The following is a 22,436-nucleotide window of genomic DNA, read 5'->3' as shown; positions in this document are numbered from 1 at the left end:
AGTACTTTCTAAGTCAAACAGAATTTGACAGCCTACAGTAAACACTGACTGAACAAGTATCGAGGGACAAAAATGTCAGATAGTATGATGATGGCTAGTGAGGGTAAATTAGAAATCAAATTTAGTGATATAATTAAATAGGTGCCAAAAATATGAATCTTTTATCAACAGTTCTCAATTCACGACAACTATAAACAATATATGTGCCTCAAAAGTTAAACTACCAGAATTCTAGTAGCTTAAAAAGAACTTCATTATTCTTTATGATTTGGATTATTACAAACAAATTGCACTTGCCGCTTCATTTACTTAAACATTTATTAGCTTGAACAAAAGAGTCAATTAATGCACTTGCAGATTCTGTTCTGCACCACAGATCTTAGAAACACGAAAGGAATCTTTTTTGAAAGATAGACACTAAAATGTATCAGTTCAACTAAAGCCTTAAAATTTCACCTTTTGCAATCTTGAAATCATGTAATTTTTTAATTATGTAGAAACTTAACATTCAGTCTTATCATAACACCCATATCTGACAAAATTGCTGTGCAATTAGTTTAGTCTCAATAAGCTGATTGCTTACATTGCAGTCTGCAGTTGGCTGAGGTGTAGGCAACTGTACTATGTATCTCCATATGTGAGCTGTCTGGTCTCCAGATGCTGCAGAGGAAAAATGAAAAGAGAGAGAGAGAGAGACTGACTAAATATGAGTATTGCCACAAACAACAAAAACAGTTTTATCTTACATATTTGGCAACACTGAGTTCACATCTTTTTCCAACAGCTACGGCTAGACCTTTTTGGTAAGCAAGTCTCAACATCAATGAAATGGTTACTTCCTTGGCTTCAATACAGATAAGAACATAACTCAATATATAAGCAGGTGCCAAATCTATCTTTCCTAGAGTGAAATTACCACTTAAATAGTGTACATCAGAACACAGATATCACTAGCATTCTAATACATAACATTTGAAGAAAGTATTTAATTTATTAGCCAGTACCATCCTTTGTTTGCTTTTTCCTAAATTCACTGGAGTTCCTCTTCACTCAGTGATTTATTCTATCAAATGTTTTCATGTGGTTTTAATGAGAAACCAAAACCAGCAAGAATGAAGCTATTCTGTTTCCATCTTAAGCAACTGATCTTGTGCAGCAATGGTTATTGGCTCTGCAGCTACCATCTGATTTTAAACTTCCTCCACTGTTAAAAGAGACTTACCCACTATTATATAACAAGAAACACATAACAAAATTCCCTTTGTTGCAGATAAATCAAACATGCTCCTAATACATAAGTATACAATGTTGAGAGTTCTAGATTTTTTTGGGGGGGGGGGAGGAAAGAAAAACACAGTATTATGAGTCTCACAAATTTAGCAAGTGTAAAGTACATGAAAGCATTAGGAAAATCTTCTTAACTAATAGATGGAGGATGAAGGGTAGAAGAAAGATGATCAGCCTTTTATGATTTCTGATGTCAGTACCCTGGGAGCAGAGTAGAGGGTTGTTGACAAAATATTGGTTTTGGAATTGCAACACTGACTACAGTTACCATCTGAAAATAGGAAAAATTAACTAGTCTAACATAAACCATTGCTAGCTGAGAAAGAAAGCATTCTGCTTCCTAGCTTCCTGTACAGAAGTCACTGTAGATGCAGAAGAAAGTCATAACAGCAGTGCTTTAATTTCTAACCTCAGTAATAATTACCCTCATTTTACAACAACCTACCCAACAGCAGCAAATTGAATTCAGATCTCTTCAGTCCCAAAGCTAGTGCCCTAATTGCTGGACCTTACAAACTCTAATATTAAACTACATTAGACAGTTTTCAAACCCAAAGTGGTACTGATAATACTCTCAACCTTGAGAATGCTGTTACACTAACAGTAATACTTTCGAGGTGCTTTTTCTGCACATCCAACATCACAATATCCTTTTTCTTTAATTCTGGAAAAAATGCATTTCAAAAGAGTTAAACATATGATTTCAGGTGTGTATTTTGGAAGAGCTGAGCACACATGACAATGATATGTTAAGTACAGATGGAAAGATCAAGCTCTCATTAATTGTGTGTTAAAATATGCAGATTATTTCATCAGTGATGACACTGACAAGGTATCAGTGACAGAGAAGGGTTACAACACCAAAGAGATGCTAGTGAATGACATGCTTATTTTTCCATTTACAATTAACACAGCATGTGAAAAAACTGTACATACCTGTAAGAGCCACTTGCTCAGTTGGATGAAATTTTATGGAATTTACTGTGTAAAACAAAGCAAAGTTTTAAGCGAGTAATATTAAAAATTATTTCATAATGTTTTATTATTAAAAACACTGAGAAACCAGAAAGTCTTCAGTTTTAAGCAATTTTTTGAAGGTTAGCAGTCACTTAGGTGAGAGAAATCATAACGCTATCAGAATACATAAACCTATGTAAAGTCAAGGAAACAGGTTCAGTTAATGACAGATACCACAATGCACATTTTCTAGTAAGTAATTTCATGAATCTAGCACAAACACTGCACATTATAAAGCATGAAAAATCCCACATTCAAGTTATCGTGTATAAGCTTATAGAGGAGACAAATACTTAAATTCTATTTACGGATGTGCAGAGTATTATACGTTTTTGTAATATGATGAAAGCTTACTATGTATGAACATTGGCTCCCTGATTACAGCTAAAAACTGCAAGAATAAATGCCTAAAAACCTAATGTCAATAATGCAAACTAGGTTTCAGTCCTGAGATTACAAGTAATTGGAAGATGACTGTTCTGAGATGGAATTCTGCAAGAATTCCACTAGCCTAAAAAGATCTGTTTCATTTTTTATTTCAACACATTAAGATCCAATTACTTTTCATCACTAAGCTTCTCTTCTACTGTTCCTCAAGACAAAACTTAAAAATCATTTCCATTCAACATACAAGTAGCATAGACACGTATGTTCTCAAGAGAATGCTGGGAATTAGTACTAAGCTTAAAAAGATACTCAAGTTTTTCACACTGAACAAACTTAGCAGTGTATCAGTTGCTGGCACCCAGCATCTTTGCTCCACTTAACCAGCTGTCAAACATCATCAAGTAAACAAAGCTTTCCTAAATAGAAAATATATGAACCAAATTTTTTTCTTTTTAACACATAGTTGACACATCACTGTTTAAATACAGTTTAGAGCTTATTATTGCTGTGGTTTCCCAACTAGCAATTAGAAACAAACAAAAAAGGAAATTTAAGTAGCTGAAGTTTTTAAACATGACTTTACGGAGGCTAACGTTACCCTCATTATAGAGCAAAATATCTGAGACATCCAAATCAGATTAAAAAGCATGAATTAAAATGGTAACTGATGTTCCTATGCATCTCTCCATAGGGCATTATAGCATATTTGTGTTTCAGGAGCTAGAAGCCACATAGCAGAAAAAGAAAGTACAACGGATGGGTCAAGCAGCTGCCATTCTCTAGAGAACTTAATTCTACTGGTATCTTTGCCACAAAATTCATGCAATGTGCTGAATTACTTAAACAAACATTTCAGGTCAATGATTGTTCCTTATTTTCTGGGTACAAGGCTCAATACCCCAGTACATGATCTGTCAAAGCACTCATCTCCCAGCAGCAAGAACAGACTACAGAAAACCTCTTTTCAATCTATAAAAGATTGATATGCACTATATTCCCCACTTCTGTCTCATGTAAGATAACAGGTGCTTGTTGTCAAATTTGACACTAAAAGATTAACGGCAAAAACATTTACTGTACTGCAGCTCTCCATCTATGGAGTGAGTTGAGTTCATTTTTCTGAAATATTTGTACTACATTGAGGAAAACAGATACCTATATGAAATTAACCATCTCCAAAGCAAAATTTTAATACTGTGCGGTAAGTTATATGTAGGATCACATATTGAACAATGAAGAGAAAAAAGATAATGATCCAGCAACTGTATCTTGTACCTCAAATAAAACACAGATCCTGTGAAATAATCTATCTCCGATTATATAATTGCACTCTCATTCTGCATATGTATGAAAAGCCCAAATAGTGCTGACATTTAACTAAGTACCTTAACCGTGCCTATAAATTTTGTCTAAAGGTAGTTGTTTATTCTCTCAACATTTACAGAACTATCTTAATATTCTATCTTAAAAAATATTACAAAACCTTCTCTGTATTAAGGTTTATGGAACTTTCATATTTACTTGTTAGTGGTGTTGGCAAACCTTCAAGTAATACCACTATAAATTTTTTGCGGGTGTCCAAAACACATTGCCCCTTCCCATATGCATTGTTTCCTGTTTTTGCAAAATGCCCTTATCTTACCTGATCCAACATGCCCTACATACTTGACAAGGCACTTTCCTGTCTCTATGCTCCATAGCAAGGCAGTATGATCTACAAAGGTTAAAAGGTAGTTATAAACATTATTACATAGTATTACCAAAACATATTTTCAATTTTAACTCTGATTCAACAAACAAGTCATGTCTGAATATAAATGACAACATATGAAATAGACTCCAAATGTAAAAAACAGACAACTCCTCTAACAATATTATCTTATATACCAAAGTAACTAGTCCATAATTACAAGCTTCCACACTTAATAGGCAAGGCTCAATAGAAATAAAAGTGTTATTCCATTCAGATTACTTTGTTGTATTGAAAGGCAAATTCTACTTTTAATATTTTTCTTATTTAGGTATATAGTTATGCATAATGCTTCAACTATATACCATGAGATTCAAAAAGTAATACAGAAAGTGATTAGGGGTGAAAAGGTAAATCAGTCACTACAAACAAGACTCCCATGAACAAACATATTTACTTCCTGCATAAAACTCTGTATGCATATAGGTTGCTATAGAGCACTGCAGAAGTTTACTTAAAAAGGTAATCACTCCAAATGCCACTCCTCTAACTGACCAATTATAACTGACTATGACTTATTTTCGTAATATTTTTCCATTTTTGGATCACTAATACAGCTAGCACCTTATTTGGTAGTACCTGTTCCCTCTCTTACAAGGGAAGGGTCTAAGATATGTAAGGAACTTCAAGCTAAGATTTTTAGTTGCCCCTAGAACCTTAGACAACAGTCAGAAGAACATAAAAATATAAGAACATGCAAATTATGATTAGTTTCTCTATGACTTTCATAAAATAAAGGCTGAACTAATACTATGATAGAAAGCCTGAGGGCAGCTCTGTATACAATAGTAAAGTATTTTACATGAAAGTAAAATACTTGCTCTCCAAGCAAGCAGCTCCCAAACTACTGATTTACATCCATCTAACTGGCTAGAGCTGACTCTAAGGAAAGAGTGATCTGCATTTAAGTTAAGAGGCAAATAGCTTAGAAAGATCAGCAAGGAAGCCTGAACTTTCTAAAGCTATATCAAAATTAAATGAATTTCAAAAAAAAAATCCTACTTAAGAATTTTTAAGCTACTGAACTTTCTTAAATGAACTCTTTCAGAAGAATACTTGCATAGAACTACTAAAAAGATAGTTAAGTCATCAATTCTTAAAACAAAGACTGACAATAAAAGCTCATCTGAGACACTATAGTGGACCTAAGTGCTCAACTGTGCTTTTAATTTACTTTATTTATAGACTAAACCAGAATTTTCTTAAGATTCGAGCAATGCAAGAATTTACCAGCAGATGCAGTCCCCAAAATCACCGGTTGAGTTTTTGCGACACTGACATCCCAAATACCATCCCTGTGGCCAACATACTCCTTTACCAGTTGACAGATTGCCCTTGATGTTGTAGTTTTAAAACTGGATACAATCTGAAATAGCAGAGAGATCAATATGTATTTTTCCACATTGATTCATGATTAAGTAACTTATCCCCCAAGTACACTGCTCATAGTGTTTGCTAGTCTGACAACCTGATACTAACTTCTTCCCATAACAATTTCTCAATTTTCTTAGTTTGCTCTTGTCAAGAATTTGACAGTTGATGGTAGGAAAGTGAGCTTGGATGCTAACACACTACTTGATTTTTTTCTAACACCTCCCTTTTTACTGAAAGCATGATGAACTATTCTCTACTACAATGATGCAATTTCAATGGTGTAATTAGGTTGCACACAGTGTGCACTCCCATTCAGTTTGTAAGCTAAAGAATTATAATAAAAAACTTACTTTGCCTATCAAAATAATTACATCTGACAACTCATAGACATATTATATAGTGTAAAGTCTTGGAAAGTGTACTGTTTGTGACAAAGCTCTAGCAAAAAAACAGAAACATTTCCATTTATAACACTCGTTGCCATCTTTCTTCAAAACCACAAAGAGCTAATCAAATCGAACACTAACCTGGAACATATGCCAGTTCATTTGTGTAATAAAGCATTTTTTTTGTCAATGCTATTAAGGGAAAACAGAAGTCTTAAATGCAAATTAGTATGTGGGTAAACAGTATCAAATGAAATTAAGAAAAAAAACGTCTATCAAAAAGGGAAAATTCCAAGGCACTATAGCACAGGAAGACTAAAAACACTGGTCTGCATGGAAAAGTATCTGAACTGTAGAAATTCTATATTTTCAAATAAAAGGGGAGTGACTGAGATATTTATATATACAATATAAATATACACACACACACATATATATACATATAAAAATATATATATATATATATATATATATATAAAAAAAAATAAAATATGAGAGTGTTCCAGTGAGACTGAGATCAACTGTGGAGAAAAATGAGTTCAACAAGAGCAAAGCCACAGTGAAAAATATCCTATTTTACCCCACAAGTCTTGGAGCTTGTAACCATATTTTGAGGACGGTTATCTGAAAAACTTTGTTAAAATTCGAAGGAAAAAAAAAATCAATTTACCATTTTCCTCTGCATTCAGTTATGAGCTGGTATCTATCAAATGAGTAAAGTCAAAAGCTTCAAATGCTGTAACACAAATCACATTAAGATCTGCCTACAACTTTGTAAAACAATTAGGATTTTATCCTTAGTTTATTGTATCTTAAATGTAGACTTCATTTCCTATTAGTTTGTGGTATCAAAAGAGAAAAGGTCTTAAATAGGTCATTAAAGCAAATTACTTCAGAAAAGGCTTTTAAAAGTTAAGAATTTCTGTAAGACTTATTCCAAATTCTGTGCACGTCAACTTTGCAATGATGAGATGATAATGCCCCATTTGAATTCCAAATTAACAATTAATATGTCTTTCAGTCTCATAGCAGCAGAAGCAACAACCTTTGAGGATGCATTGAAAAGGGAGTGCATTAATAGTAAAGATTATTAATTCAGTTGTATAGTAGAGTTTTATAAACCTTGAATACAATCCGTTGGATGCAATTTCATATAGAATATAGCTTTCAAACTAAATGGAGTCATTTATAAGTAATGGAACAGCAGAATAAGTCCTTAACTGTTGTTAAGGACTAATATACCTCTCAGCTCAAATTTCAAACTTGAAGCTTTTCAAGCCTTAATCTCACACTAACCAAAGTTTGCATTGTTTTTTCTGATTTTGAGGTAAATTTTCCTGCCAAAGCCTTCTGAAGTAAACTTTATCTCCTATTCAACAACGGATTTTTGAAGAGTGCTGGACAGTGGTGTTACCAATCATTTTATGCCATAGATACTCTAGCTCCTCTTGGATTATTTGTAGTTTTGAACGAACAAAGAGGCGAGAGAGAAGTCCAACAATGTTCCCTTCACTGTTTTTGTTTGTTTTTCTGGGGGGGGGGGGGGGGGAGAGTTGTGCTGTCTCTCAATTCACATACCAGTAACTAGAGAGTCACCAGATTACTTCACAGTTCCTTATAATTGTTCATAAACAATTTTTCAGTGAAGGATAGGAAATACTTGAATACTATGCAACTTACTAAAAAGAGGCTTCTGCACTACAGAAAGTTTTTTTTTTTTTAATACCTTTCAGTAGATCTTGGAATATCATATAATAATGCAAATAACTGGGCAATCATATCTAGAGTGTATTTCAGCTTCCTATCCCCTTTCTTAAATCCATATAGTTTCATGTATTTCATTCCATATAGAGCTTCTTTAGAATGGAGACAACGGCTTGCAAGTAATATCAAAATACCATACCAACTGCCTCTTAAGCGGACAGGATGTATTAGAAATATGAATGGAAACCTGATCTGGTTGGAACAGTCCAGCAACACTGCACTGCAACTGAACGATGGAGTTTACTATGGAACAACATCAAGCAGTGAGGGCTATCGCTGCACCTACCAAAAAGTTTTATTCTCTTCAATTGTTCAATGTAAGGGTGAAGAAACTCTGTTAAGAGGTCCTTTTCCAGGTCAAAAAAGGAAAAAAAAAATCAACCAGAGATCCCAGAAAAGGATTGTGGCACAAGTTACATAATTTCAGCTAATTTTAGGATTCTGCAAAAACTGTTGGTATTTTTTTGATGTCTTAACAACTCTTACAGCCAAGGATCATTAACACCAACAGTAACACCTTGTTAACAACAACAATATATTAATTTCATTAAGTGACTCCTTCATCTACAAACAGTGCAGTTGGACTATAGCATATCTTCCATTAATATATCTAAATAAGGATTTTTAGAGTACCATACACTGAATCTATTCTGTTCCTTCAGGATCTGGACACTAGTGGATTGCCTTGGCTGTTCAAAGTATCTTTACTCTGATCGGAGTTTTGCCAACTTAACATTCAGACTCTCAACTCATCTAAGGGATGAAAAGTACCAGAAATGGGAATTTTTCTCGCAAAAGACTTTGATTCAGGTTTGATTACCTCATCATTTTCAACAAACTGAACAGATTGGAACATTTTAGTCTTAGCATGTTTTTCCAATATGGCAGTCAAGGAACAGTTTTATGATTAGAACAACCAAGTATTCACAGCTCTTATCAGAACAAACCTTAACTCTTTACAGGTTGGTAATCTTGTGCAATTAAAGAAAACATTTTGGTTTGTAAAACTTAAGTCTCTTCTAATTTACTTCACAGAAAAATAACAGACTTCTGACAAATTTTAAATTAGATACACAGTGACAGTATAAAGGAGGGGTATAAGAGCACAGTTGCCACCATTACCCAACTTGACTTGGAACACAACCCATTTTTGGTGTATACCCTAATTCATTCACTGCTTATAAAAATATAAACTTAAGAACTTTATAGCTGTGAACTCTTAAAACTCTAAAATAAACTCATTTTGCCAGATACCAGCACTACGAGACTTTAATTGCATCCAGTTCAGTTAAATACAGAAAGATCATGGTTTGTTAGAAGAATAGCTATTGTCCCTCCTGAACTTTTGGCTGTAGTCTCTTTGTGGTTGAAGAGCCCAAAGACCACAGCTGTTTAACTCTTCTGAGCAGGAAGGAGGCAGAGGCCCAAAGACAACCAGTCTAACTACAGAAAAGACCCGAGCAAAGGACACACTGGAGAGAGATGCTCTCAGCTTAATCATTCTCCTCACCTCTCCTCTCTGCCCCACAATAAATTCTGATTCAAAGCTGCAGAAAGAAATACACTCACACACTTAAACATATGTTAGTTACCAATTGATATAACAGATATGATGCCTACAGCAAGTTATTAAATTCATATTCCAGTACTCATGACCACTTTACTGTGCATGCATACCAGAATACTGAAAAGTGAAGCAATTACCCAGGAGTCTCCACCCCATATTGCCCAGCTTCCCACACCGAAGTTGTGAGGTCTACCTGCCTTGCTTGGGAAAGAATATGAGCACCACATTGCAAGCAAATAAAAGACAACAAGCATTTAACATCAGCCTCAAAATAAATAAATAAATGAGAAACAATAGATATAAAAGAAGACCAAGTAAAACACAACAACTAGGATAGTTTTCAGCACACTACTCTTACTCCCATATTTTTAGACTACTTAGTAGATGGTATTTCCAAGACACCTACATTCACTCTAAAACCATTCTACAATCACAAATTAAGGAGAGAAAGGGGAAAACAAAAATACCAGATAAATGTAGATGTGTAAAAAGAAAAACATCAGGATGAGTAACTATACTAAGAAACCAGGCAAAAGAGGATATTGAACTACTAATTTGTAAAGCCTCACAATGCTGAGGAAACAAACCGTTCTAGTCTCACAGCAGCAACCCCATCCCCATGGCTCAACAACAACATACTCAGCCTCCCTATAATAGAACACAGTTCAAATGGTATCCAAAGATCCCTACTTAAATGCCCGTTTCAACCACAATGCTCAAATCTTTACTCAGAACTTCATCATCAACTAAGTTTTCTATTTCTCTCACAAAACAGGATTTTTTTTTAGTTATTCCATTACAAAAGAGTAACTTCACATACACACAATGTGCACACATGCTCTCTCCGGTCCAATATTTATCCTTTTAAAAGTATCAGCAATTATTGTAAAATGTATCATTGTAGTAAGGGCAATTGATTAATCCAAGATAAAGATACTGTCCTTCATTAAGCAGGTTTAGTTAAAAAAAAAAAAAAAAAAAAAAAAACAGCATTATTCAGCTCAGAAATTCAGTAACTCACAATTTAGACAGCCATGTTAATCTCATGAGTACACATTGATGAGTAAAGGTTTAACTGTCTCATACCTTGCTAGTAGATGCCTTGTAAGTTGTCTTTAATTTCTGAGAAAGCTGACTGGTACTGTGACTGGCTGTTGAGACAAACAAATTTAAAGAAAGACACTTCAAATACATTAGCTTATTTATATTACGATGTTAATTCCCTTCAGTAAGTTTTTACCAGTTAAGCACTAAAAAGTAAACTCAAAAATACCAGTTTAAGATTCTTTGTGCTTCTCTTACCTTTTGTTTTCAGTTGTCCTTTGCTAAGTTCAGCTCCATCAATTGTTTGTCCTTCTGCTGCTAAACGCTCATTAAGCGTATCAATCTCTCTGCGTACTATCAATAGCATGAAAATTCATATTAATGCAAAAAAAGAGAATTGAATAAAACATTAATCATAATTCTAAAATAATGTGTTAATAATACTAAGTAATCTATTTTATGTTAAGGACAGGATGGGAGATAATTGTCATTTTATAAAAGCAGTTCTCACCAAGATATAAACTAAGTCTCATGCTGAATTTTCCAGAGAACAACCTTGACCCAGAATCCAAGGAAGGTATTACTGGCTTCTAATTACTGTTACTTTTACTACTAAATGTGACTAAAGTTTAATAAAACAGCTTCTGTACAATATATGGCACACTAGCATCGAACTAAATCCAACGCGAGACAAAGCTTACGGCATAACAAGTATGAGCCAATTAGCAAGACATTTTCTGACAGATTTTATTAATCATGAAATACTAGTTTCCCGAGGGTTTGCTTATAACTAGAGTTTAAAAATAAAAATGTAGCAAAAGTGTATGAATCCTTTTTATTCTGCAAAATATACAAAAAAAAATTTGTAGAATTTGACATACACATATTTCATTCAAGTGTTTTAGAAACATTAAATACAACCAAAATATTTTGTTGTACATAAGATAAAGCATATATTGCAACGAGAATGCTTTTCTGTTCATTATTTATAACTCTCACCAGCACTATATGAACAGAAGACAGAGCTGTGACATAGCTAAAACAGGTTAGGTCCAACCAGTGGCTGGACTGGTTTAAAGTTGCCCAAATTTATATTATAAAGAACCTTTTCAGTAGCTTACAGCTTTCCCTCAAAATTTGGGCTGATATTCCTTAAGCATCTTCCTCAGGCTGAATTTAATTGAGAGGCTTTAGATAGTTTTCAGCTTTTCTTCAGAGTTAGTTTAAGTCTATCTTTCTACAAATTCTGGGGACCTCTTTAAAAAACCATATTCACTTCCTAGGCTTTGTAATAAGGCTTTGAAACATGGGGAAACATGATCCATCATGTGTATGCCTTTTTTGCCATTTCTGAGAACCTCACTGCAGTTTCAATTCTAAGCAGTAGAAGGGGGGGAGGGAAAAAAAGCCAGTTTACACACACATACTTTGTTCAAGTGCTTTAAACGGGCAAAGTAAGATACTGTCTTCTGTGTTCTTAGTCACATACATCTGAACTTTTATTATCATTAAGCACAGGCAATGTGAAAGAGAAGTAATCAAAGAAAAGACAGGTTTATAGGAACAGAAGAATAAAACAAACAAAGAATTGGCTGAAAGAATTATAACTGAAGCCTGGAAGGAATAAGGAAAGGAAGAGACTAGAAAGTAGTTGTAACAGGGGAAGAAGGGTATATGAGAAGCGAGGAAGAAAAATCTGAGATTCTCTAGGTAAATTTTATGCAACAGTAACATAGAGGTTAGACCAAGAGCAAAAACAACAGACTGAGCATCAGAAGAGAAAAACTGAAATTTGAAAACTGTCGGGGGTAGGAGGAGATCAAAAAGGCCAAGAATGACCTACAATTCTCAAGTGAAGAACGAAGACGTGCAATAAACAAAAGTAGGATGGAAGGAAAATAATCATGCCCAGTAGGATACAAATGCATTCACTACTACTTTTCTATCAAATGTTTGTGAAGTCAGGTGGTAAAAAAGAAAAAACTCATTTCTACCACATTTGTCAGCATACCTGATAGCAACACTGAGCAATTATAGCTTAACTCAGCTGACAGAAATCTGCATGGTACATCTAAAGCTTGATTTTTGGGAAATAATAATCACCTAATACTACTCTTTACCCCACACCCCTGAAACTGAGCAGTCACATATAGCTCTTGAATTTCAGTTGCTGTCATGAAATTGCTGTGATGTGGAGTAATAGTGGATGTTGAGTGAGCTATGTACTGTTAACACTGCAGTACTTCCTTCAAGAAAATGTATAAAGGGTTTTCAGATCTTCACAGCTGTTCAGTTCTCCCAGAACAAGCTGGGGGAAAATAATCTCTATTTTTCATACTTTCAGCCAAATTCTCAGCAGGAGGTGGAGAACTCAAGTATCCAAAGTGTCACTAACACAAAAAACCTGAACTGCTGATGTTAACCTTTAACCAACGTGAACTCAGGTTAAGAGTAGAAAAAAGCAGTACATTTTCAGAAAGTATGCAAAAATGTTTTGTAACATGAGCATTTGGTTTAACTGGGAGAATAGATTCGATGCAAAAAGTTTGACCTGAAGCCAAGATAGACAGATTCTACAATTTAGAGGTCAACAAAGCTTGCAAAATTTAACAAGAGAAGTTAAGAAAGGCAGTATCATATGATTGCCTGTGTTACTTCCTTTGGATCCTCTGTTCATTTACATTGCAATAATTACATTACATTTGTTGCAGATAACACCTGGAATTATTAACTGTGCACTCAACTTCAGTCTTCACAGGCAGATACAGATGCTGGTCATGTAATTTACTAAGTAGTGTGGTCCAGAAACACTACATTTTATATTTTCTCAAATAAAACATAATGTCAATTTTATTTACTAAAATAATATCATTAAACTGAAGTTTGACTACATAGAATATATTGAATAGTTTGAACATAAGGAATATGTATATAAAAACAAAGACAAAGCTGTAGTCTCGAATGCTGTAGGCTGAACAAAGCCACAGTCAGATCAAGATGGTATATACTAGAGCCTACACCAGGGAAAAGGAGACAGCCACTTCCATTTCTTTGCCATGGCTTCAAAGAGGATGACACACATTGGTCCTCACTACTTACATCAAAGACAAAAGAAATGGATTTTTCTCAAAAAGGACAAACAATGTCTTTGACATGAATTTCAAAACTATTCTTAAGTTCCTCATAAAGAAACTGCATTAATTACATTATAGTATCTAATGAAAGCTTTTCAATTAGCTCTACTATATCATAAGTCCTAACAGCTTTAAACTGATGGGAAAAAAATACTCACATTCCAAATTTTCTATATAGAGGTTTTCAAACTCCCGCTCTATTTGTCCAAAAAGTTCAAGAAGCGTATTCCGAACAGAAGAAGGTAGTTTAGAATCCTGGAAGGCAAAAATAATATTTTTTGCATCTATTTCCTTCAAGTTTCTACCAAATATTTTAAATTATGATTTAGTGTAAATGTATCTGTAAAATAAAGATTCTCATTTGAATACAGCATGCAAACCAGCAAATGCATGCAAACCTCACCAAGTTTTATTTTTCCTTTAATGTATTTATGATTTCATTTAATTTGAACATTTTTAGTACAAATTAAAACAACAAATATAACTGTCCATTGATTCCAAGTCTTGTATGAAAGAAAAGGTTGGAAATAAAATTCTAGGACTGCTTTCTGTACATTTGATAGAGCACAAACCAAATGTAGGCTAAAAACATTTCAAGTCTAAAGCCATTCTATAACCATAGTTATGAGGACTGAGAAATTACCATACAGATATGTAATATAAAAACTGACTGGAATCAAAAATGTGGCTTCAAAACCACAATGCTATAGGATTTCTTTTTATTTAAATAGAAGGAGGGAAAAAACTATCTAATCCTTCCCTCCACAGATACTGTTCAAGGATCTCCTTTTCACAGAAATATCTAAAAGCAAGTTCACATAGACAGACTGATTTTTTTTTATGCATAACTATCACAGCAATAAAAGGCAAAAAACAAGTATATGATAAAACGACCAACACAGGATTTATAAAACCCAAGTTCAATACTCAGCTTGGCAACAAGTTTCTGTATACAATTTATTTAAATTTATTTATCTGCCTACAAAACAGAGATCAGCACTGCATTTTCACTATATAAAGGCGTATTTTATCCAAAGCAACTGAGTACTGATTTCTGTTGGTATTCAAAGTTCTCACTATAGAAATAATTCTGTTATTGAACACTGTTGAGAAGATGCTGAGTGATGCAGAAGACAACAGACAGTAATCAATTAATAGGGAATACCTAATGCTAACAACCAACTTTTAACTTACAAAATTTAAAGCATAGCATACTACTAAAAATGACAGATCAGAAAGGAGAAAATACAGTCATTAGCCTAATAACTAGAGTCAATCCACTAACTGGCCTAATCTATAAGTATGGATCCAAGGATCAACCATCCTTGCTCACTAAGTAGATCAATTATACTAAATCTATTCTTTTCTTCAGTTGCTGATGGACGGCAATATGCAAGTTCACCTACTGCATTTATCCAGTTAGTCAACTATGAACTTTTTAAAGGGAAGTTTCCATTTAGCTGAGAGTTACGCTATCAACAAAAAAGCTTAAGTAGGATAGTTAATATTTAACCTGTCATCTCAAAATTCAGTAAGACAATAGCTTAATACTGGACAAGTCTGCAAAAAGATGCAGCCATATTCAAAATCTGCAAAACATCTATGCAAGAAAACAAGTTACCAAAACTCAAAGATGAGTAAGGAAGCATGTATCTTGAGGATTCTAAGGAAAGCATTCAAGGACTGCATCCATTTGCAACAACTACTTTTTAAACAAAGCAAAAGTATACAATTTCAAAGTCTTAAACTCATCAACTATGAACAAGAAAGGAAATCAAGACAGCTTCTGTCAAAGTGCAAACCATCATTTCCGATCTAGGTGTACAGAAGAACTATTAGAAAGTAAAAACATTAATACAGGACATCACCTAAATCACGGCAAACTTAATTATTTCAACATAAGTTTCAGGGTGGCTAATAGCTTGTTTTATTCTGAAGCGTCCCCAAAAAAACTGATCCAGAAAAAATGGCTCCACTTCTAAAAACTGTCTGAATTATGAAAAAGCAAATGCATACTAGCCATTAGAGGGCAGCATGTGTCTTTGAGTAAGTCAGCATCTAAGCAACCAGAATATAACCTGACTCATGTTTTGGTTCATGTATAAGAAAGTAAGGTAACTGCCTTCAGAAAAACACAGAAAAGCCTACCATGATCGTGCTTTTATATTAACTACGAAGTTACTTCCAGACATCAAGCTGACATAGAAGAATGACAGAAACCATTAGCAGTCATTACTCAGAACACGTAACACATTGTTCATAACTCAGTCCTACACCAACTTCATGTCTACCTTAAGCTGACAGAAACAGGCACTACTACTGAAAGAAGTGACCCTATGCTCTTTGTGCCTCCAACTGTTAGATACAGTATATTTCACTGAAATGCATGCAAAATTAAAACCCAGCTAGAAAACAAAAGCAAAGAGACATGATAACTTTGGGACACATTAAAAACGTATTTCTACTTCTTCATCTGCCTCTCCCTGCTAATACTTTTGTTCATACATCCTAACAAATTAGAACGTGAAGCAGATTCAGATTAAAATCAGCTTGGGACAAGGTCAACTGTATTGTACAAATGAAATAGTATTTAGAGAAATATTGAAATTAAAAGATGTATTTCTGATTCAATTACCCAGTAATTCCAAATGACAATATTATCAAAAAGATTATCAAAAAGACTAAGCTCTCCTTGAACAGCTTGCATTAATTAGCCTATTAATATATGATGTAACAACTATGTTTGCAAATAAACAGGTGATATCTTGATTTCATGTGTTTTTTTTACAGGACCATTGTGAAGCAGCATTAATGCTCTCTCCATATGAGAGCTGGCAGGCAACTGTTCAAGGTCAACAAAATTAAACAAGCTAACACACAAAACACTCATTCTATCAACATAAATGTTTGTGGCATTTGATAAGAAACACTAGAATAGGTTAATGTTTTTTGTTTACTATATAGAAGTGACAGTAGACCTTCACCTCTTCACTGCCCTTCACTGCTTTCCTACAGTAAGGCTGTAAAAGCCCAAAAGCAGGAACAGTTTTCTATAGAAGCAAATATTTACAACGTCCAGCTTCCAGATGACTAGAAGCAACAACTTTGGCTCTGTTAGTTTCCAGAAAACTAGTAATCAATTGAATAACAGATTCAATACAAAAATCTGTCACACCACAGAGAGAACACAAGCTTTTCCCTTCAGAGTGTCTAAGACAGCCTACAAGAGGAAGTGTTGTTTCTCATAGCATAACATTGTCAGTATTTCAAAGCACCTCACTGATAAGAACCAAGTTTTGCCACATCTTTGCCAGGCTCATATTAACTTTGTGTATTCAATTTGATAGCATATCATTTTCAACCCCACTATTTGCTTATCTTCAGCAGCACTACTTCCAACAGTGCTCCTATAGGAGCCTTACCTATAGTTAATTTCAATATTGTTAAGTAAAGTATTCCAACTGGTTCTAAATTGTGTCCATTACACACAGTGAGCAGATTAGGAGAATAACAAAAATTTTTATAGCTGTTTTTTACACTAAGTTAAATGCCTAGAAGATGCACCAGATAGTTGCGCTGTCATTCACAGGGACATTAACAGGCTGGAGAAATGGGCTGAGCAGAACCTCATGAATTTCAGCAACGGGAAGTGCAAAGTACTGCATCAGGGAAAGAACATTCCCCACAAAGAATATGGAACCAAATTCTTCTCAGTAGAGCACAGGGACAAGACAAGAGGCAACAGGCACAAACTGAAACATAGGAAATTCCATCTGAATATAAAGAAATATTGATTCAAATGTGAGGGTGGCTAAGCACTGCAGCAGCTTGCCCAGAGAGGTTGCAGAGTCCCCATCCTTGGGGACCCTCAAAACTCAGCTGAACAGCATCCTGGGCAACATGCTGCAGGTGACCTCATTTGAGCAAGGGAGTTGGATGAAGTTGGAAGGGACCTCTGGAGATCATCTCAACTATTCTGTGAAGATCACATCTGTATTCGAGCCAAATTCAATAAATAAATGAATAAAAACACAAAACAAATGTTAGTTCATACCCCTATCAAGCAGACAATATTTAACGTAATTTATTTTATGGAAAAGAATGTAGAATAGTGTTCCCACCAAAACCTTCCCTGAGTTTTAGCAACATGTATTTCAGTTTATTCATACTGATAAGCTAATATTGTTCCAAATTCAAATTCATAAACTCAAGAATCAGTCTTCAACTTAAAGAGGCAGGAGGAAGGAAATGCAGTAAGCTAGGCAGGGTATATTCTTTGTAGTTGCTATTTGTTTTTACCATTCACTGTAAAATATACAAAGTTGATAAAAAGATACACAAGTCTGAATACAGCCAAAAGTATGGTCAATATCCATACTAACAGACTGCAAGGACAGTCAGTGGCTAAAAGCAAGCTTGTCTGCTACACCTCCAGCTTTATTAGACATACTTCATTACTTAAGTCTATTTAACGTCTTCACATAAAAAAAGCCATCATAAAAGAGTTAAAATTACCTAAGCATCAGGTACCTACCTGCCCTTCCAACATGTCTCTCTGCAGTCCTGCCCGTTCTTGCTCAGAACTGTTGGTTCTTCGGATTGACAAACTGTGAGATTTACGTTTCTGCTTTGCCTGGCGAGCAGCTGCACAACTTCCACTTTCTATTGGCATTACTTCAAAAAGATAGCTTCACAGAGGCTCCGATGATAAACTAAGGATAATATTAAATGTTACAAATTGCTTTGCCAAGGTAACCAGAGTTTAAATTTTTTTTCTCAAAATGTAAACATTTAGGTCTATTGAATTTCAGAGTTGTTTGGGATGCCATTAAAACCCTTACAAGAAGGGGGGTTCCTATTATTTACAGTTATGCTTCAAACAACCTGGAGTTCAAAAATACATATGCATACATGTAAACAGAGAACAGAATCACTTCTGCATTACTTTTTCCCATTAGATTTCACTTCATTAGCATTTCATTTCATAACAAATCTCCACAAAAGGGAAATAAATTTTATTACTCTGCTCTTGAGTAAGCATTTTGGTGAATACTACTAGCAGTGACAGCCCCAAAATGCTTCCAGAAAAAAAACTGTTAGATATAGTATTTCACTGAAATGCATGCAAAATTAAAACTCAGCTGGAAAATGAAAGCAAAGAGACATGATAACTTTGGGACACTGTCAGGTTAAAAATATATTATGCAATATTATTAAATATTACTATAAAAAATGTAATAGATTGTTCATATACATCAGAAAATAATTTTAGTGATACAAAACTCTGAAAACTAATTTTCACTGTTTTTTGACAACTTGGGGTTTCTTTTTCTTAGAACGTGTGCTTGTCTTACCGGGTTATTGTTGACATTTTTAAGCTTTGTCAGCTTGCACACATTTATTAAAGTCAAATATGTATTTTAATATTCTTAAAGACACCTGACAGTATCACCAGCTAATATTACCATGCATGATCTACTGAACTCCCCTGTTTAAGAAAAACGTTATGCTTGATTTATGGAATAAAAAAGTGGAGAATATGTTCTTTACTATCAAAATCTTAGTTTTTACAAACATATAATTTCTGTATATTTTTGAAAATTAAAGCTGATATTCAATAGAAATTATTTTAATTTTGGGGGGCAGCAGTTGTTAAATATTTTAAATATTTTAAGATTTATTATTCAAAACTTTTGACTCCTGAACATTGAGAACAACAAAATAAAAAAAATTCATTCTCCAGCATAAATTATTTCTGAAACAACAATTACAACTGAAAATAGCTGCAGTCATCTACAGAGAAATAGGAGAGCAGAGTTGGCAAAGCTGACAAGGCAACTGAGCTTCCTTTTAAGTAAGTTGATCAGAGAAAACTTTAACCATACCCACAGTCACTTCCAATGCAAGATCCACCAACACACTAGACCTCAAGCTAGGAATGAGCACCATCACTATTAAAAAGATTAGGAATTAACCAGTTCAGTGTATTTAACATGATATTCTCAGCTTTTTAACGTATCATAAAGCCAAGGAAAAGTGTAGCTTACTAAAAACAGTGTGGGCCACGAATGAAAATGACTTTCACTTTGGCTTGTTTTATGTATCCTTATATATTTTCATTTTGCGGTATAATAATTTATACAAAAATTAGATCGCTTTTTGTTAAGTTTTGATGCCCATCCATCCTCAAATCTTCTCATAAAAAAAATCTGTATTTTAATTAATTTTTAAACACCTGAATCACTTAAATTCTACAAGTTCCAGTAACCTGACATCCGTCCTGTGGTGAATCTAAAATAAAATTCAGGTTGCACCAGAATCCCGTACTTCACTGAAATGATTCTGCTCACTTCCACTGGACTCTGCAGAGTCCTTCCCTGGTCTAATCCCATAGGAGCGTTCTACGTGTGATTAATCAGTAGTAACTAATTAGCTATGTTGATAAATTAAAATGAGAAGGGGAAAGACAGAGAACTACCATAGTTTCTTATTTTGCCAGATTTTTTTTCCCTGTTGTGGCTAGATTTCTCAAAGAAAGAAGGGAATGAAATAAAAAACAAATCTCATCAGCAAATCATTGAAGATTTTCTGGCCTTCATCAACCAAGTATCTTCCTGCTCTTGAACAAGCGGTCAATAATCGGGAACAGGCTTTCAGCACTTGTCGCGTTCGTGTTTCTTTTCAAAATAGGATCAGATCAAAGACACGAGTGAAAGATTCTCCTCCATTTCACCCTTTACCTACCTCATTTGGGAACTACTCTTTCAACAGCTTTCAGTTTACCAGAATCTGCAGGGTTCATGCCTTATTTTTAAGGCCCAGTGCACCAAACCACACGCATGCACATGTACATACATGTATTGCATGATTTTATATCTCTACACAAAGTTAGATATACGCATACAAATCTGTGTATATAATTTCACTTAAACTCTGTAAAAGATAAAGAGTAAGCTAAAGTAAAATAATTTCTAATCCCTGCCAGAGATTGGCTTCCGAGTTATGTGAGGTTTAGTTATGTGCAAGTCTATCAGCGATGTTAAGATAGTTTGTACTCTCCACTATCCATTGTTTTAACCATGTTAACTTCCACCTGCCCTCTCTTGCCACGTTACCTCATTTCAGAGGACTTAGGCAAGAACTATTCTTCTCTGGATTGCTCTGAGTATGTACAGTTTTGGCAGTGACAAACCAGCTCCTAGCTGCGCAGAATTTAAAGGGACACAGTCAAATGTACAAAACTACATTTTTACACAGTGCAATCTTCACATAAACTACGTGTAGGTTCCCATTGTCGAGGCTAGTAAGCGAACAGAAAAGATTAGATAAGAAACACCTCCGTTATTTTATCTGTTCGGTAGCACTTCACCTGCAGCCGGGTTCACGGACAACAGCTGCGCTCTCCTCATGCACCAGCATGACCACACCGCTCATGCACTGTCCCGGGAGAGCAGGCATGCACGCTCCTCCCCGCGGCCTGCCAGAGGGTGCACACAGCCACAGCAAAGCTGAAACCAACAGGGCAACAAGCAGGCATGTGCATATGCAGGATACGAAGGAGCCACTGAAGGGGACCAGCTTAACTGTCCTTAACTATTATCCTTAAAACCATCAAATAGCCTTATAAATTTTCAGTAAGGCAGCAATAATTAAGAGTGTTCAAGATCAAGATGTTAATTCAGTCAGGAAAAAAAATGACAGTGCCCCTTTAAATATTAACATATCTTTGACAATTTCTGGAAAGTTTTGACGTTACACGTTTTCCAAGAGTAGACTTCACAAAACAGATCCTTGGCAATATGAAGCTAAAAAATAAGGTGCTCATTTCTAGCAGTAACCTGATTCCCCTTATTATGTACGTTTTTCAAACAATGAAAATTACCTGTCCAGAATACCAGTGTCATGTTACATATCCTATGAAAACCATATTAAACAGTGATTAGTGAAACAGTCAGCAGTATATAAACCAGTCAAAGTCTTTCACATTTTTGAATCTTTAGTAGTTAGAATGCAATTAGGAAAGGGCAGGGAGGGGGGGAGTGGGAAATTGGAAAAAATCAATACAAGTCAAGGCTAAGCACCCATATCTAAGCCAAACAAAGTAAAAAAAAAGGCTTCAAAATGACCCACTATATATATTGTTAATCAGATACAGTTAACCATAACCTTTGAATGTTTCAACTGAGTTCTAAAAAGATAAATTCACTTCCCTTCTGCTTGGTATAACTACAGCTAGGATAAAAACCCACAAGTAGCACAGGATTTCTTGCACCACATACAGAATAATAATAATTAAAAAAAAAAAGGCAGAAGAAAAGGGTTTTTTTCCAAGGAGGGTGAAAAAAAAAGAGGAGGAGGAGGGTGGGGAGGGAGTATCCTATTACTGAACTATATTCAATGTGGTACCAGTATAAAAGCACTGTACTATTGAAAAAAAAAGAGAAAGAGAGCGCTTATGGGACATACTAAGCTATTCTGCTCAATCATTTTGGAAAATGCTGCGACTGCATAGTGTTCTTCAACACAATGATCCGTCAAAGCCTCAAGAGAATACTACCAAACAAATTTCTGATAAAGTAATTCAGCAGAAATAGGGCGGAAAAAAAAGTGTCCTAGGAAACAGTCTAGACTGTAAGTGACTACTACATTCTGAATGCAAATATATTTCAGTATTTCAGTTATCCTTTATCCTGTTCAAGTAAACTTATATTTTACAATGTGTTTAT

At 34.6% G+C, this 22,436-nt stretch overlaps 1 protein-coding gene across 3 annotated transcripts in view; it reads right to left on the bottom strand.

Annotated features, from left to right (window-relative positions):
- The window catches only part of WDR37 (WD repeat domain 37), a 44,659-nt gene that overhangs the window by 17,490 nt on the left and 4,733 nt on the right, over positions 1-22,436 (bottom strand). For 2 of the 3 annotated variants that reach the window (XM_062568878.1, XM_062568877.1), the window contains 9 exons: positions 21,593-21,624; positions 18,245-18,422; positions 13,869-13,965; positions 10,835-10,930; positions 10,619-10,683; positions 5,672-5,807; positions 4,334-4,405; positions 2,224-2,268; positions 584-660 (listed from right to left, as the gene is read on the bottom strand). In XM_062568878.1, the coding sequence (XP_062424862.1) occupies positions 584-660; positions 2,224-2,268; positions 4,334-4,405; positions 5,672-5,807; positions 10,619-10,683; positions 10,835-10,930; positions 13,869-13,965; positions 18,245-18,382 (726 nt within the window). In that variant the 5' untranslated portion in view covers positions 18,383-18,422; positions 21,593-21,624. The remainder of the gene's footprint in view (positions 1-583; positions 661-2,223; positions 2,269-4,333; positions 4,406-5,671; positions 5,808-10,618; positions 10,684-10,834; positions 10,931-13,868; positions 13,966-18,244; positions 18,423-21,592; positions 21,625-22,436) is intronic. The other variant, XM_062568879.1, reaches the window with a different exon arrangement.

The sequence above is a fragment of the Rhea pennata genome, chromosome 2 (genome assembly GCF_028389875.1).
Source record: "Rhea pennata isolate bPtePen1 chromosome 2, bPtePen1.pri, whole genome shotgun sequence".
In the NCBI taxonomy this organism is placed as follows: domain Eukaryota; kingdom Metazoa; phylum Chordata; class Aves; order Rheiformes; family Rheidae; genus Rhea; species Rhea pennata.
This window is presented reverse-complemented; position numbering and strand designations above follow the sequence as displayed.